Source organism: Mastacembelus armatus, chromosome 13 (genome assembly GCF_900324485.2).
Source record: "Mastacembelus armatus chromosome 13, fMasArm1.2, whole genome shotgun sequence".
NCBI lineage: Eukaryota > Metazoa > Chordata > Actinopteri > Synbranchiformes > Mastacembelidae > Mastacembelus > Mastacembelus armatus.
The window spans coordinates 9,202,735-9,220,726 of record NC_046645.1 but is presented as its reverse complement, the minus strand read 5'-3'; the positions used below and the strand labels follow the sequence as shown (position 1 = coordinate 9,220,726).

Genomic DNA, 17,992 nt, shown 5'->3' with positions numbered 1-17,992 from the left:
CAACTGGCTTTCAAGTTTTGTAAACTACTTTTAGTTTCACTTTGTTAGCTTGTTGATTGTACAGAAATCTCATTAAAATCAAAAGGGCTTAGAGAAGAAGGTTAGATGACCTATATGTGTGCCAGACAGAGAATAATGGAGACAAATATTGTAGTTTAACAAGAAATATTGGTGGAGACATGCAGGTTGTCACCTTTACACAAGGGAGCGGTTGTTGTGAACAAGAAAGAACACGGAAGCAAGAAGTGTCACCTTGTGTTCTTTCAGCTGTAGTTTATTATCTTAATTAGGATATGGTAACGAACGGAGCCTGTCTTATAGGCTGATATTTACTCCTGACTGGGAAACTATTTAGACAAGATGACAGATTGTCACACGGCTGCTTGTTGCAATAAATTATTTCTGTCTAGAAGTAGAGATAATTAAAAATAATGCAACCAAAATCTTTTAAAGCTAGTGCAAATTCAGATCGAGGTCACACGGATCATTCTTTAACAAAACAAAAGAGAATATTATATTAAACATGGATGACTTAGCTATTTTAGGCTGAATATGAAAGAGCAAAAACAGGCAGTGGACTGAGACGTAATGCTCAGAGAGCATAATAAAACAACACATTTTTCAGCATTTATCCACTTTCAGATCTGGTTTCTTCTCATTAGACACCCATATGTCATCAGTGTCTGTATGTCCAGTTGTATTTTCTGTTGTGATCTGACTAAGCTTCTGTTTTGCTGTGACATTAGGTTGCAGCTGTTCTTGGCTCTGTAGCATCTGGCAGTCCAGTAACGTGTCAGGATTGTTGCTCCGGACATTGTCACTCGCCTGCTGGTCAGAAATGCGACTCTCTAGTTTATAGTTACCAAGACCTCTGCTCTCTATGGTTTGTTGGCTGGGACTCTGTCTAGCTGGAATACTGTCATGCAGTTGGCCATCAGCAATAGTGTAGTCAGATTCGCCAGGATAATGCTCTCTCTGCCCCTGCTGAGTAGCGCTGTCTGTTTGTGTATAGCTTCTCGTCCCATCTTTTGACTTGCTGTCATATTGCTTGCATTGTCTAATCTGGCCTAATGTGATTTGGAGCTCATTGAGGCGCTGTGATACATATCGTCTCTTCAGTTCCAGCAGCAGTGTTCCATTACGACTCGGGGTTGGCATGCTCATTGGTGTTGACCTCTGTAAAGGAATAGATCACAGCCAATGTATTTGTGTATCTATGAAAACATGCACATAGTCTCAAGCCACCATGCAAATATTCAAGTGCAGGCATATTCTCTATTCTTCATATTCTTGAGTATTCAATGACACGTTTAGCTGAATAGGAGCAAATGAACATCAATCTGATAGACACAAATTTGAATGACTTTTTTTTTTTTTTTCACCAATCAACTAAATTCATAAAACCTATTAGGCATTTATATGAATGTCGTGGTAAAATATTGAGCAATGAGAAAGTGAAATTAAATCTCAGCATATTGAAATTTGTAGGACATAAAAGAGGCCAGGCTCCAGCAGATCCCTGTGAGCCTAAATAGGAACAGGCGGGTATAGATAATGGATGGATAAGAGAGGGTATTTCTAAGCCCTTCACACAAATTAACTTTCTTGGTTTACATAGTTATATACAGAATGTATTGTATAATATTTCAGCTAATTACCTCAGAATGGTTGCCAGCACTGTTCTCACTCTCTTTTTGCCTTGTGCTCATTTGAGCTTTCTGTTGTAGCTGCATGCTGAGCTGCAAAAAAGACTCATTCATGCGGTCGATTTCTTCCTCTACACAGGACATCTGGAATAGAGGAAATGGTGAAGTACTGTAATGTGTGACACTTCAACTAAAGTTGTTTATGATTTGTAACACAAATACCTGAATTGGTGTCCCTTTTGGTGGTAACCCTGCAGAAATTAAAATGTTTTGATTCTTCATAATTTATAATTGAGTTTGTGTAAATTGTCTGCATTTATAGATAGTTTGTTAAAATGTTTCTTTCTACAGGTTATGCATCCTTATCATAATAACTATGAATGCTGTAAATAATGATAATCATCCTGTAAATAGTTTTGGTCAGAATAAAAGTTTATTATATATTGTCTTACCTAACCGCATTTGAAAACTACCAAAGGTATTACCTGTGTCTGTGTTTTCAGTTGAACTCTGTTTGAGGTTAGAGATGAGCTGCTGTAGTTTGAAATATTTATATTTCTCAAGTCTAAATTGGAAGAAGGGGAGAAAAGGTACCTCACTGTAACTGCAGTATTTTGCTTGAAGAAAGTACTTTATTATTGCTGTGGGCTTTATCTTTCTTACCAACCTGCTCGCTAATAGATGCTCAGTGAACTGTGCTTCAGTGGGAACTCTTATGTTGAGAAATTCCTCAACTAATTCACTGTGCTGCTCCTGTGAAGCATCAAATTTTGACTGTAAGAAAAGGATGCCAAGTTATGTGCCCACTACTGCAATATGAGGATGATGTGTAAGGCTGAAATAGCACTTGCACACCTCTGAAGTGCTGTATTTGAAAGAAAAGTTGAACAGCTGAAGGCTTAGAGCTGAAATGGCCTCATGAAGAGTTTGCATAAAGCTGTGGGGTTTGGATACTGGATAAACAAAAAACAAATCATATTGTCATCATATTTTCCAAAGATGATTATGTGTTTTGTGCTATCAAAAATAATTGCCAGGGCTAGTATATCGTACTACACACTACTGTTACTACAAAACCAGGACACAAGATTAGGTTTTCAGGACTCTCCAATGACCACTTTCCAATTACCTGATGCTATATAGGCCATAGATTGGAGGATGACAGAGATAAAATGGCCCACGTTCTGAAGCTTTGCCTCTAACATATAAAGGATTTGATTGCTCCCATCAAAATAAAAGTCCTCTGAGCAATGTGCCAGAAGAGCATCATTGGAAGATGAAGCGACAGGGATTGACTTGGCCAGGAGCAGAAGCACTGAGGGAAACAGGGGACAGTTTGCAAGCAACTGCATCACATGGCAACCAAAGAGGAAAACAGCAGAGTGATGGGGTGAGAGGGTGTCCAGTGCAGTCAGGATGAGTTGTCCTTCATGCTTCTCATGGACAGAATGTTCTGGAACTGCTAAATAAATAGAAAATTTGTTAGTGAGGTCTCACAATTAACATAATTTGGTGTTACAAACATTATGATTTTAATTTATCTTTCTGAGATTCTGGATAAAGCACTGAAACCTTTTCAGAGTGTTTCTGTACCGTTGTGCAGATGCTGACTAGACTCAGCTGTGGTGAGGTTCAGTAAAGACTCATGAATTTCCTGCAGGGTCTTGAATAGAGGAGATATGGTGACCAGTTTGGACAGGTCATGATCACTTAAACAAGCTGGGGTTTGTAGATTGACTGGAGAAGAAAGAAGTAATGTATTAGTAACATATACTATAACATCCTAAAATGTGACAACTATTCAAAAGATTTGTTCTTAACCTGGCTCATGGGGAAGGGCTTCAGCTTTAGTGATATTCATCAATGGAAACTGTGAATATAATGAAAAATAAATAACAATACTCCAATTATTTTTCTATGAAATGCCAAAAATAAACAAATACCACTACATTACCTGTGTATAACACATGTTAGTGTCACCAGCTTGTGGCTCACATTCCTCTCCTGTCAGCCTGCATAACAGGGCTTCCACTGACTTGAGAAGAGTTCCCAGTAAAACTATAGAGCCCTCATCTGAGGTCATGCAAAAGATAGTTTAGGGTAAAAAACTTTTAATAAAAGATGTAACATACATTTCAGCTCTTCACAGCACAAACAAACATGGTGTAAAGAGGAAAACAGTACAGTGCTTCAATAATTCATTCTGTACTTCCTGTTTAAACAGTGCACTCCATTAGTGCTTCTCTATCCACCTATGATTAGTCTCAATATTGTTAATGGAATAGTGCATCATTTTAGGAAATACAATTATTTGCTTTCTTGCTGAGATGTAGTTGAGACCACTCGTGTATTTGGTAGAAGCTGGAGACAGCATTTGTAAAAGCTCCCTGATCGACATATTTAATTTGTTTAATATATACAGAAACCAAAGTCTGATCATGACAATTTGTGGTTTTACACAGGTCTATGTGCAGATTACATAAAGAAGACAAAGACTTTTCATTTCTGATATTTAGAGTTGCTGACTGATACATTTATTTACCTTCAGGCAGAGCCAGGCTAGTTGTTTCCCCATGTTTACAGTCCCTGTACTAAGCTAAACAAACACACTGCTCGCTGTGGCTTCAAATTTACGGTACAGGTTTGAAAGTGGTATTGATTCTCTCATCCAACTCTCAGCAGGAAAGTGAATATGCATATACTGTTTCCCATCAAGAAGTAGTTTTTCTTTACTAGAAAAAATGCTTTCCTCTCTCCCATTATGCATTGATTTATAGATATACCCTAATCAATCACATATATCACTATTCAGTTTTACCGTGTGTATTTATTGCTCCTCCACTGCTGCTGGATGGTATATCCTTCATATTATCCTTCTGGTTTAGCAGCTCTTTAATAAGACTTAGTTTTTTATGATCCATATTCTCAAATATATTCTACAAAAAAAGTTCAAAATATTATACAAATCTAGTTTCCAATTAGATTTTTGAAGAATTACTCAATGCACTCATATTTTGTTGCTATAGTAAAACTCACCTTGAGTGTTTCAGTTTGTTCACAAATGTTTTTGTAAAACTCTGCTGTGTCTTTGCGGTGTCGAGCCAGTTGTGAAGCAATGTGGAGGTTCTGGTCCTCTAGTTTGTCATATAAGGTTTTGACATTAAACTCCTCCAAATCACCGTGCCCTAACACACTTCCTAAACAGGAGCAGCATCATGTCAGTAATGTGCAAGTTAGAAATGGGCTGAAATAAAGAGGGTAAAGAAAGTCGCATCATTTTTCATCTTCCAAAAGAATTGAGAAGATGGTCTCATGATAAATGGCTGCAGCGTAAAATCAAAAGCTTCCTTAGGTGGGCTCCTTAATAATTCAGTTGAGCTACTCTGGCCTTGTAGACAGTCAGAGATGGAGCGTGCAATGGCTAATAAATGCTTGCATTAAAATTGAAGACACTAACTAGAGATAACAGCACAGGCCATTAGACTGTGATACTAGCCTCTTTTTTTTCATCATTCAAATGGCAAACAGACTGTTAACTGATATCTGCTCATGTGTCATGGTTTCATAATGACCAGAACAATGGACATTTTAAGTACCCTATCACTCTAAGTGAGGAACATTAAAGCCACTTCTACCTTACCTAGTCATTTGAAACACTGTCACGCACAACGCAAATGTTAGCATGATAAGCATGATTAACATGATTAACAATAGCTTAACTTAAGCATGTTAACCCTGTCATTCTAAGCATATTAGCATGTTTGTAATGTAAGTTACTTAGGCACTTTTGTACAGTGTGCTGACTGATTGTAGTCAAACATATCAAATTGTGAAAATCCATCCATCCATTAGCTTTACTGACAATCCCTATCATGGATTTCCAGGATTTATTGTGAAAGTTGCAGATATAATTTTAAAATGCACTTCGCAACGTTTAAGATCTGAGTGGCCTACAAATGCACAGCCACCAGAACAAATACATACCTCCCTTTGAAACAGTGGGCTCCTCAGCTTCTGCCCCTTCTCCTACACTCCTGCAGCCTGGGACAGCACTTACGCTTGGCAGAGCCAGGCTGAAACATAATACAAGCCACTCCATTATTGACACCATGTTTTTTTTTTTTTTGTCACACCTTTACATGTCTTGTTACTTGATTTTGTATGAGACTAAGTGGAGGGTGCCGTGCTGCTTTGAACATACACCAATCAGCCACAACATTATGACCACTGACAAGTACAGTCAATAATATTATCTCATTACAGTTAGTATGTGGGGTGTATTAAGCAAAAGTGAACCTCAAAGTTGTTGGAGGCAGGAAAAAAAGGAACTTTGACTTTGACAAGGGCCAAATTGTGCTGCTAGATGACTGGGTCAGAGCATCTCCCAAACCTCAGTTCTTATTGGGTGTTCAGGGTCCACAGTGGTTGGTACCAACCAAAAGTTGTCTAAGGAAGTATAAGCAATGAAGTGATTGCATGATGGGCACCCAGGGATCACTGTTGATGAGGTTGATCTACTGTAGATTAAATGTTTAAACGTCATTCATCCTTTTCAAAAGATTTTTTTGAATCTTTATTAAAATGGATGACAATGATAAATACTGTACATTGGTTTCTATAAGGAGAAACATTCAGCAGATGTAGTTGTGATATCACAATTAGAGGGGGGAGTCTTGAATTTGTCTAAAAAATGATCTCTGACTTGTCATCACACCCACAGTTGACTGCTTTATTTTTCACTGGGTGGCAGACAAGTGTGTGCTATTCCTGACAGTATAACTATGAAAGCAAACAGATTCATAGAAGATGCACATCGAGCTGCAGAGTAATACGAGTGCCAACCTACTACTGCATTGACTCCTGTGTACACAGTGCAAAGTAGGTGGTTATAATGTTATGGCTGAACACTGTATAAGCCACACATAATCAAAATGGGTAAAACTAAATGGGACAGACCTGTCTCCATTGCAAACACACTCCACTGGACAGAAGGGCTCCCCAAGGCTTCGCCACTTTGGCTTTGTTCTCCAATGAGAGACAAGCTTTGCTTTGTTGGGTTGTAGAACTAGCACCGTAGTGGTGAGAACTACAGCGAGAACCAGCAGCAGACTCAGAATCCCTGCACACATTCAGCATCTTGTCACAAACAAAATGTCAAGTGCTAATTTGCTGAAGTCATACTAGAACATGACCAAATGAGTGAACATTAAAGGCTAACAGTGAGGACACACACCTGATATCATTCCCCAGTCAGGTAGAAGGTTTAGTTTGTGCTGCTTGACAATCCCATACTTGACCAGCTGTGCTGGAGTCATGGGCTGGAAGACAGCAGTCCTGGGGTCGCAGTCACTCCCTTCCTCACTGACCACCACCACCATACTCCTCTCTGGGACAGCACTGTCCACAAACACATACTTCCCTGGCTCTGAAAACACATGGGCAAACCTGAGAATGAAGAAGCACTGGTGGTCAAGAGGGAATATAGTCACATGTGATTGCACATAATCAACATTTAAGGTTCTAGATGCAGTGTAGACTTAACACTACCTTGTAGAGTTGAAGTTTGAATGTTTCATGAGCATCTGCAGATGTCTGAAGGCACCAAAGTCCCAGCTGGGGTTACTGTTAAACAGGTGGTCCTTTTGATAAACTGGGAAGTGACTCAAACGGCGGTCTTAGGGGTATAATTGAGTTTAGAGCAAGATTACAATATTAAACGAAAATTAAATCAAAATTTCATGATTAAAACAATATTCATGTATGAAGTGAAATAAATCAGCACCAGTGTGATTGATGGTGAGATGAAAAATGAGCATGTCGCCGAAAGACAGACAAGCAATGGGGTTGGGAATTCGAGGAAGGACGATCAGGTCAGCATCATCCTTATCATCCTCTGCGTCTCTCTTCTTTCGGGATCTTGTATTGAGGAACTGTGTTTGTCCTGAGTAAAGATACATCAGTATACAGCTAACCAGCTCTGGATTTTGATGATGAAGTTATAGTGTCCCTAAATTATACTAAACATAAGAATCAAATACATTGAGCTGAGATTAAAGAGTAATAAAAACAAAACAGTAGTCAATATTTCAGGTTAAGTCTAGTCACCTGACAGGAATTGACTGATCAGGTTTCTTTGTGTAGGAATCCAACCAAACACTCCTTCAGAATCAAACTGGACCAAATGAATTTTCCCACTATACTTTGCATGGACATCTGGTCCTAAAATATCCTTTACAGTCTGTGGAAAAACAGAAAGACACTAATCACTGATGACGTTAAATTGCCCATAGATGTGAATGAGAGCTTGATCTTGATCTCTATGCATCTTTCCTCTGATAGACTGGTGCTCTGTCCAGGGTGTACCCTGCCTCTCACCAAATGTCAGATGAGATTGGCTCCAGCTCCCCCTCGATATGATACGTAGTACAGATAATGGATGGCTGTATGAATCTGGTATACACAATGCTGATGCAGAGACACACACAAAATGTTCTTGAGGATGAAATTTGTGGAAAATGTACGTAAGTAGCTATCTTGTTCAACTACTAAATACCTTTTCTTGCGTGGAGAAAGGAGTTCACGGTTTATCACTTCCCTGTCTCCCTAATGCAATGGTATCGCAAAATCTGCAGCTACATAAGTTTTCCCAGGAGTCCTGCTGAGGCGGGCCAAGAACCTGATAAATGCTGTATCAGACTTTCCTCTATATCAGACTCATCAGTCTAGCTAAACCCTAAACCCTATGGGCTCCATCAGTACAATACTAATACTTTTTTGAGCTTTTTTTTATCTGGATATAGCAGCCCTTGAAAATTCTTCCTCTCACCTATATTCAGACTTAGTGTAATTGGTCAGTAAGTAAAAAATACAATGTGTGTAGCTCATTATCAGTTTGTAAATGGCCCTATTGCCTTTCCCTCACCCTGGTCTGGACCATGCTGTTTCTTTCTTTGAGGCTGAACAGCAGGTGTCCATCTGGTGAGAACTGGCCAGAGAGCTGAGGCAGTCTGGAAAGGCAGGACGTGTTGCAAAGCTCCTCGGCAGACACATATCGCTCACACTGGCAGCTAGGGCATCAGGACCAGGCAGATGGGATGAGAGACAGAAAGACAGGCAGCATATTAGACATTTCACCACTTAGAGATAATGAGTAATCTAGTTAATGTGACTTTAACAGGTTTACTTGTCAAACAGTACTTGACTTTGTACATTAGACTGTTGTAAACAAGGTGAATTTAAAAATAAAAGTAAAAGATTCACATTCCCATCTCCACATCCAGAGTTCCTCCATGTGGTCCACAGGTGACATTACAGGAGTGAAGGGAAGGTGACACACATTCTCTGGATGCTGCCAGGCGTACCTGTCCTGTGGCACACCGCCTATTCACCTAACACACATATACAGACATAAACATCTTCATAAACAGCAACACAGACATTGCTGGTCATTGCATCAATCATCACTGAACTAGAGAATAAGAGTATTCCCCCCCCCCCAGTAAGCAAACACTCCTTAAATCAATGCAGTGTTTTTCAGATTTTAAGAATGACAAGGTATTTTCTAGAATTGCTCAATAACAGAAAAAACAGAAAACACCTAGAACATATGGGGAAAAAAAATTTCTGATTTTAGATCTGGTACCAACCTCAGGCTGACAGTCTAATCCACTGTCAGTGGTAGAGCTTTTGAAATCCAGCTCATTGTAGAAGATAAAACCAGTTCTGCATAGACACGAACCATCTGAGTGCTGGAACGCACGGTTCTTACCAATACAGGTACAAGAAGAAGAACCTGAGAAAACAGGTGTGACATACCACAGAAATATGATGATGCACAAGATACTTTTCTGGACAGTTGAAGTAGTATTTCAAAAAGCATAAGGTAGAGCCTACTAAAAAAACTCACACTTTTTAATTTCAATTGATAAAACATAGTATTTGTTCACTTGAAGTAATTTACAGCATACAACAAAACAAAGTGCATGCCTGTGCAGTATCTCTATAAAACATTCAATGATTCAAAATTGTATCTCATAATATTTGTATTTTTAAGTTGAATTGTAATTTGATCTTATGTATGCATGAAAATAAAAAAGTGAAATACATTATTAAAAATATAAACCCCAAAATACAACGTGATTGCAATAAGTCAGTCTTCCGGCAATTGCTGCAGTGTATGTGATAGCATCTCTCAATTCCAGTCAAGGCTAATTGAATTATAAAGATTAAAAATGAACCTATAAGCACCACAGCTTTCACATTTAGACTGGGTTGTGTCTAACGCAGAATAGGTTCACATGGGAGGGGATTGCATGATTAAATAAGAAACCAGATTGTATATAAGTCATAAAGATGGAAGACGGTACAAATGTCCTTGGATATGTACTTGCAGTTTTAGAACCATTATGCCTCCATCTCAAACACATCTGTGCAGAATAGTAGAACATTGCTCTACAGATTTGTGCAAAACTGGTATCATGCATACCAAGGAGGATGAAATATGCAATCAAAAATAAATGCAGATATAAAAAATACTAAAAGAATTCACTGACTAACGAGGGGTGTATTGAATTTTGTTGCAACTGGCTTTTAAATATGGATCTTTTCATTATCCATCATCAAAGTTTTTTGAGAACTTTAACTTTCTATCTGGGTAGTGTGAAGTCTTTTAATAGTTTTTTCTTTAAAAACAGTGAGTTGGATGAACTCTCAAGTTTATTCATTCAACTCATTATTTCAAGTCAAAGTAAATCATTTTATATGTTCTGTAAATACTGTATTTAAATTAATGAAAAGGCATTAGTTGATTTTACAACATTTCTGATGATTGACAGTGTTGGGCCTAAGCTTAAAGCTAATGCAGTTGTAGTAAGTGGATTAATTAATTACTTAACATTTAATGATCAGGACCAGGGATGTACTCAGTTTTGTTGTATACTGTATGTGATCATCTGCTAGGGACTAACCAGCATATGAGGTGGAAGAGCTGCCACAGGGAAAGCAAGCCTTCTGGGCAGGCAGGTGGTTGAAGGTGCCAGCTGGACATGGGTGACAATCACTCATTTTCTCAGCATGGGTGAGGTTGCCAAAGGAGCCGGGGGAGCAGGGCATCGGTTGAGTGGATCCCATGGGACAAATATACCCAAGTGGGCAGGGGTTACTCTTGTAGTGGTCAGTACCTGTTCAATTAAAATCAATTCACATTGGAATTGGAAAACTATTGTAAATAAGAGTTGAGATCTGGAAGGATTTGTTGTGGTGTGGAAACTACCTGGGGGACAAAAGTATCCTGGTGGACATGGAAGGCATTGTGGAACTGGGGAGAGGTATGGACGATAGGTGCCCCCCTCACACACACTACAGCAGCTGTTTTTGAATCCTCTGAGCTCAGTGGTGTTGACTGGCATGGAGCCCCCATCACAGGACTTCATGACAGAGCTGTTGGCTGGACAGTAGTAGGGAAAGTGACAGCTGTGGACCATAGGAACAGGGTTATTTATACAGCTTTAACCTAGACCCAGTACAACCAGTCCAAAGCCATTAACCTGTCATCAACAATTAAAGTCCTTAATTTCCATTATAATCTTACTAATGTGTTTCCACGCCAGGTTTTAGGGCATTAGACCTTTCATACACTCACAGTTGATTGGGGGTATTGTAGGAATGGGATCCCTCAGGACAAAAATAACCTTCAGGACAGACCTGAGGCTCAGCTGTTTGAGGTCCACAGTATGAGCCAGCTCTACACAGCCTCTCTGAGACTGCACCTGGATCACAGGGAGAAAAAAATCATTATGGTAAAACCTTGTTACTTTGCTAATATATACTAACGTTCTAAACCGTGTTGAAAAACCTACCCATGGGACATTGATAAGAGGCCCTGCAGGGGATCCCCTCCACATTGGGTATCCCTGTAGCCCAAGGGTCAGGGCAGAAGGTTCCCCCTGCACAGGGTTCACACTGGCTTGGTGCAGCAGCTCCTGGGAGAGTCCTCTTAGTGCCTGCGGGGCAGAGGATGGGGGGTCCAGACCCACTGCACCAGTGACCAGGTGGACAGGGACTGTTAGAATAGTGTGTAAGCTCTGGGGAAAAAAAACATTACTTCAACCTTAAAGCTGATCACAAAACAAGATATTTACTAGTCAAGTTACCATCTGCTGGGCATCATCTAGGTGACAATATGGTTTCATTTAAAAACATTAAGCATATCTGAGGGATATCATAAAAACAGAATGTTCTTTTTAAATCCAACATCAAACTATTTCTGCAGCCTGAAGGATGAAAAGTTTCAAATTTAGTGCAATCACATTATACCTCTTCTACTCTTGTCTCAGGTGAAAGCTCTGGTGCTTGTATAATAATGTTCATACATTTACAAATTACAACCTGAAAAGGCAATTTGGTTTGAACAGTCCTAGTCCTTGCAAATGTAAATTCAAAGCCACCAAAGAGGCATGGTAAGGTGTGTTCTGCACTTTGTTATACAGTAAGATATAGCAGAATGAAAAAGATAGGGGTGAGAATGAAATATATCATTTCTATTAAATTTGTGTATGTAATTTTAGTTCATTAGTGGGTATAACACGTAAGATGCAGCATGCCAGACCTGTGCTGTTACAGTGTGAACCAGCAGGGCAGGGCAGGCACTCGCCCTTGCTGCCTGCTCCTGGGGAAGCGCGATATGTGTAAACTGGACATGGCCTGGGTCCTGCACCTCCATTGAAGTCACTGCCAGGTAGACCATCACAGTAATGACCAGGAGGACACAAATGAAGAACTGGGTCTCCTGTAGACAAAATAAAGAGTAGGACTGTCCTAGTTTACTTTAATTCATAGCCTGTGGTTTTAGCAGTCCTAGGATCCTACTGGCATCTGCTTACACTCAATCCATATTAGACATACAGTAATTGTAGAAGAGCAAGCATAAGGAGTGACACCTGCCCATCTAGTCCAAAGATGAGTTCTCAAACTACAATATGCTTTTACCTTTGATTGTCTGAATCAGTGCCTCAAAGCCATTCATTTTCATCACTTCTCAAAACTCAGTTGTCAAAAAAAGACCATTTTATAATTTTATTTAAATTTAAAAACATTCCTACCAGGTTTACACCAGTACTTAGATGGGCAGGGTAAGCAGTCCTGGGGGCTGGCACCTCCTGGAGAGCTTCTGAAAGTATTTGCTGGACATAACCAAGCCTCCTCTGTGCCCTCAGGACAAAAGAAACCTAGAATACAGAATGCAATTAGTTTTTAACCAGTTATTTTCAATAGCTAAACTATAAACTTGTTATATTATGTTTTTTTGTTTTTAAATTTGATGTACTGTACCTGCTGGACATGGTCCAGCACACCGTATGCCCCATTGGCAGTGGCTGAAGTTAGACAGTGAATGCTGAGGGGTGAAATCTGCACTCCCAGAAAGACAAAGATACCCTGCAGCACACACACCCTGGATCATACCAGCCCTGGACAAAATATACACACAGTTACAACACATATACACACAAGAATGTTTAAGAGACACTTAAATACCTGCTTTACTAGATAAACAGATAATTAATTTGTTACATTTCACCTTTTATACTCAAATGACCGTTTATTATAGCCATGCATAGTCAGGTGTTAATTTGACTGTTCAGTGAACCATGACGCCTGAACATGATATACTCCCACATTCTGCTAATTGTGAGTATAATTAAAGCAGAAATGAGCATTTGCCCTTGAGCATGTTTATGTAAGTGTGGCTAATGTAACTACATTTGTGTCTGTCTTTCTACATGTCAACATGCCATGCAAGTGTGAGTGTACATTTGAGTGCATCTATATGTATGTACAGGGGCTGTACCTGCAGAACCTCCCTGGAGGGCAGGGTCTACACTCTCTCTCTTCCTGTAGTCCTCCCTGGTTTGAATGGGTGTAGGTCCCATTAGGACAAGGATGAGGCACCATGGTGGCTGCAGAAAAAGATGCAGTAGAACAGAGAAAAGCTGTGTGATTAATAATATAGTTATTGTCCTAAAGGTCTGCCTCTGTAACAGACTAATATGTATTTTTTTGGCGGGGTTTTAATAAAACAAAGGTCTTAGAGTTAGCTTTATGGTAATTTTTGCTCTTTTCAGCATGACTTACACTGTTACACACAAACTCAGGGAATAGTTTATTATTTTGGAAAATATATGCAAGTTTAAAAGTTTCTTCCTGAAGGTTAAATGAGAGAATTAATGCAATTCCCATGTCAGTACAGATAAAGCTACAGCCAGTAGTCCAAAACCTCCCCCCTCCTAAAATTACAATCTGATTATTTTTAAACTTTAATTTTTATCCAGAATATGCAAACAAGACATAGTGTGACTAGTCAGGTGTAGAGATGCTGATAGGCAGATATAAATTAAAGCTGCTATTCCCTATAGTGAAAAGTGTATGTGTACCTGCAGGGCAGAAAGAGTGTGGTGGGCAGGGCTGTGGCTCTCCCACTATGGTCTCCTCACAGTAGAAACCAGGTCGACAGGGGATGCAGCTTTCTGAACCCGGGTTTGGCTGGTACTCTCCTGTGGGACAAGGTAAGGCCAAGGCAGAGCCTTCTGGACAGTAGTGGCCCTAGTGAGAAAGAAAATGACAAAGGTGCCTCTGAGAGATTGAATTTGATGAAGCAGAACATTTGTACTAAACAATATGGCACAGATAAAATCAACAATCAAATGCCAAAGGGCAGTAAAGGGAATTTGATGGATTTTAATGGGCAATATTCCAGCGGAGGAGAGCTAGAGAGACGAACAAGAGTGTATGAATAAGCCTTACCTTAGGACAAAGGAAGGCATATGGAGTGGTTGAAGAGAAGTCAAAGGGGCAGAAGAACCCAGCAGCACAGGGGCCACTGGGGCTGGACAGTCCCTCAGTGGAGCAGTAGTGACCTGCAGGACAGGCAGAGCAGCTCTCCATGGACACAGCTCCTATGGTAGGTGGACAACAGATAGCAGCGATGTGATGCTGGTCAGAAAATCAGAGATCCTATTGGGACTCCTTTCAAATGCACATGCCTAACTCACTAAAAGTCAGTACTCTAAAAGTAATTTTATGACGAGTTTAAACAGTAGGCTAACCAGTGGTGTTGCGAATGCTGCCATGAGGGCATGGAATAGGGGTGAGGCACCCTGCTGGACAGTAGTGGCCTTCAGGACAAGGCCCGTTCCTGGGGAAGCTGTCAGAGCTCTGTGGTGTTGGTCCTGTGGCTCCACCTTGGCAGAAATAACCCTGCAAACAAGATCCTACACCAAAACAAAGACACACCCAGATACACATACCTGTGATATGGTTGAACTAGTATAAGTGTGTGTACATCTGGCTAAAAGGCTGAAATAATACCAACAAAAATCTTTTTCACCTTGCGGTGTTGTGGCTCCATATGAACTACAGTACACTCCAGCGAGACACAGGGTGCATATTGAAAGAGAGTGGGCTCCTGTCTGGTTGTTGAAAGTCCCTATAGGACAGGGTTGAGGCAGAGCTGTTCCAGGAGGACAGAAATGACCTATGAAGAGAGCCTTCATTAATATTAATTTTATCATTACATAAGAGTTATGTGTCCAATAGACATTCATTCTATATATAAAAGGGTAAATTATCTGATTTATACTGTAGATTTAAAGCTTATTTTCACTATATTTACCAGCTGGGCAGATATTGGGCTCTCTAGTGGCTGAGGAGGAACACATGGTCCCTTTGGGGCATAATATGCAGTGGGCTGCTCCAGGGGCTGGACTGTAAGTACCAGGCTCACAGGGTACCTCACTTGCAGAGCCAACAGCACAGCTATGGCCAGCGGGGCAGAGGTAGCCATGGGACCCATCTGACGGGGTGGGACTGGAGCTGCCACCCAGACACACATACCTTTAGGCATAAACAGGGAAAACAAATTTAATTTCGCAAATTGCCACCAGCTGCCATTAGTCAAGTTCAACTATATGTTTTCCAAATTTCAGATATGCTTTTAATTTTAGAACAACACAGTAGTTTGGAAAATAGGTGTCAGTGAAGACGGCAGGAAATCAAGTTCACTGGTAGAGCAGGTTGTAATGGGTGATATTCCTGTTTGCAGTGATGACACAACCTAATGTGATACAGTGCTGCTGGAACTAGTATGTTTTCATTCAGGAGACTAATCAGTTTGATTTGCAGTACTTAGTAATAGTAATACAGTATTAGTAGTAAATCCCAATAATTCACATACTGACTATTAAAACTGAATACACTGTGTATTTTTAATGGTAATGCAGCTAACATTAAACATAGGTTTATACTTCTTGTATAAAAATCATACATGGAGTAGAAATATAGCCAGATTCTGAATCCTGAGACACTAAACTTGTTTTAAAGTGGTATTTTATAAATTTAAACTGGTGGATTTTTATCGCTGCATTTTTTTTTTAATAGAGTACACTCATGACCAAATGTATTGATTAGTAAAGTGTCTTAAGTGTGGATCTTGTCCTGCTCCCTATTGTGGTGAGATTCAAGAGTTGATTGAAACAAACATCCAGAAAATCAGAAGTGTTTACCCTGAATGACATGGGAGAGCATCTGAGAGCCGTGTTATTGCAGGTCTGTCACAGAACAGTCCAGAGGGGCAAGGTGGGCACTCCTTAACTCCCCTCAGTCCACTTGAGATGGAAAGAGAGCCTGGGGGACAGGGGAGTGGATAACTGGTGCCAGAGGGGCAGTAGTGGCCAGAAGGGCAAAGCTGGCTTCTGGCAGAAACCCCCTGAGAAGAAGGAGAAACAATAAACGTGATAACACCATTAACTTTTGTACTTTTGATGGAATATTTCTATAACTCTAGATGTATAACTCTATGGTCATACATTGCTTGTATGTAGTAGTCAGTCTTAAAGTGTAATAATGCCTTGAAGACATTATTACATCCCAACAATACAAAAATGAACAGTTAATGAAAAATGAATCCTATCGCAAACAGCAAAAAAAAGAACAACACCTGATACTCGGTCAGGTTTGGGCTGGTTGATCCAGCTGGACAGTAATACCCTGCTTCACAGGGCCCTGTGGGCTGGGACAGACCAGGATGTGAGCAAAACATTCCTGTAAGAAATGCCAACATAAACATCAATATTGTAAACACACTGACATTAATGTATGAACAACACTAATCCTTCCCATACCAGCAGGACACGGCAGGCAGGCATCAGGACTGGAGGCTCCGAGCTGGCTCTGCACAGTGCCAGGTGGGCAAGGGAACTCCAGTCCAAGAGTCAGTCCTGAAGGACAGTAGTATCCAACAGGACACAGTGCAGGCTTTATAGTACCTTCAGCTTAGTCAAACCAAGAAAAATGAATAAAGACATGATATCAGAGGCATATTTAAGCTGAGTTCTCTCACTCTGTAAGATCATTGGATGTCCCTCTGTTTTACTTTAAGATGTATCAGCCCTGCTTCGTTTTGTAGAATCTACACAGAATGGCTTTGGACAGTCCCTTATGGACAGTGTGTGTATTGGTTGCTCTCAAACACAGCTTGTTAATATTTGGCAGTAGCTAGGCAAGGAGTTGTGTCTTTATAACATGACTGTAATCAAAGCTGGGTCCCTTGTTAGACTTACTTATTAAAATAAGTCTTGTGGCTATACTGCAAGTTAATCTATTGTGGCCGCTGCTGGGAATGGGTTCCCAGATGGCTTTTGAAAGCCTAATGTAGAAAAATGCTGAGGAGCTCAAGGATAATCCATATTTCACACCTTGACAGTAATATCCAGGGGTACAGGTGGTGCAGTTGTCTTGATGTGTGTTGCCTCTTTCAGAACTAAATGCTCCTGCAGGACAGGGTATGGGGACTGGTGTTCCACTAGGACAGAAGAAACCAGCTGGGCACAGAGCCTCATCTGTTTTGCTTGAGCCCCAGCCACAATAAAACCCTGCCAAGCATTCACCTAGAGCACAAAAGAGAAAACAAAGGCAGGATATTTTATCTTTAAAATTAGTAAAATCCGAATTTTCATTAAAAAATGTAATTTTACTGACAACCAAAACATGTAGTTTGTCATCCAAGGACCTGAGTTGTTTTATGTCTACCTGCTCTTTGCCCATGTTGGCAAAAACTCCCAGGTGGACAGAGAGATCCAGTTCTGTTGTCAGTTGGGTTTGGCACTGTGGCACCCATTAGACAAAGAAACCCAGGAGCACATGATCCTGAAGCCTCAGTCAAACCTTCAGACCCACAGAACTGGCCAGGTGGACATACTAGGCACTCACCTACAAACACAGATTGACAGCTTTGACTCCAGGCTTAAAAAGCAAAACGAGCTACCTGCCAGTTGTGATCAATCAACACGTCTCTG

General features: G+C 40.3%; 1 protein-coding gene across 1 annotated transcript; it reads right to left on the bottom strand.

The window, feature by feature from the left end:
- Window positions 1–252: 252 nt before the first annotated feature.
- LOC113134191 (uncharacterized) lies at window positions 253–17,411 on the bottom strand. The gene is made up of 38 exons (XM_026313432.1): window positions 17,393–17,411; window positions 16,820–16,969; window positions 16,636–16,707; window positions 16,202–16,404; window positions 15,313–15,533; window positions 15,028–15,174; window positions 14,747–14,911; window positions 14,445–14,596; window positions 14,075–14,243; window positions 13,492–13,600; window positions 12,975–13,111; window positions 12,746–12,871; window positions 12,253–12,432; window positions 11,504–11,728; window positions 11,287–11,413; window positions 10,918–11,117; window positions 10,613–10,825; window positions 9,293–9,438; window positions 8,907–9,034; window positions 8,569–8,713; window positions 7,752–7,884; window positions 7,429–7,587; window positions 7,194–7,320; window positions 6,880–7,091; window positions 6,603–6,765; window positions 5,631–5,719; window positions 4,683–4,843; window positions 4,465–4,582; window positions 3,601–3,719; window positions 3,468–3,516; window positions 3,240–3,383; window positions 2,776–3,108; window positions 2,502–2,599; window positions 2,314–2,399; window positions 2,132–2,211; window positions 1,869–1,897; window positions 1,659–1,790; window positions 253–1,176 (listed from the first exon to the last, which is right to left on the bottom strand). The coding sequence occupies exons 2-38, from the start codon at window positions 16,841–16,843 to the stop codon at window positions 622–624; spliced, it is 5,676 nt and encodes a 1,891-aa protein (XP_026169217.1). The 5' UTR covers window positions 16,844–16,969; window positions 17,393–17,411; the 3' UTR covers window positions 253–621.
- Window positions 17,412–17,992: the final 581 nt, after the last annotated feature.

What these genes read in the sequence shown, in the direction of transcription:
- LOC113134191 (XM_026313432.1), bottom strand. Translation starts at nt 16,843, where the DNA reads ATGCCTGCCTGCCGTGTCCTGCTG. An exon ending in AGGATACTTTTGTCCCCCAG is followed by an intron (nt 10,826 to 10,917) that starts GTAGTTTCCACA and finishes TTAATTGAACAG; the next exon opens with GTACTGACCACTACAAGAGT. An exon ending in TGTGTTTGCAATGGAGACAG is followed by an intron (nt 5,720 to 6,602) that starts GTCTGTCCCATT and finishes ATTATGTTTCAG; the next exon opens with CCTGGCTCTGCCAAGCGTAA.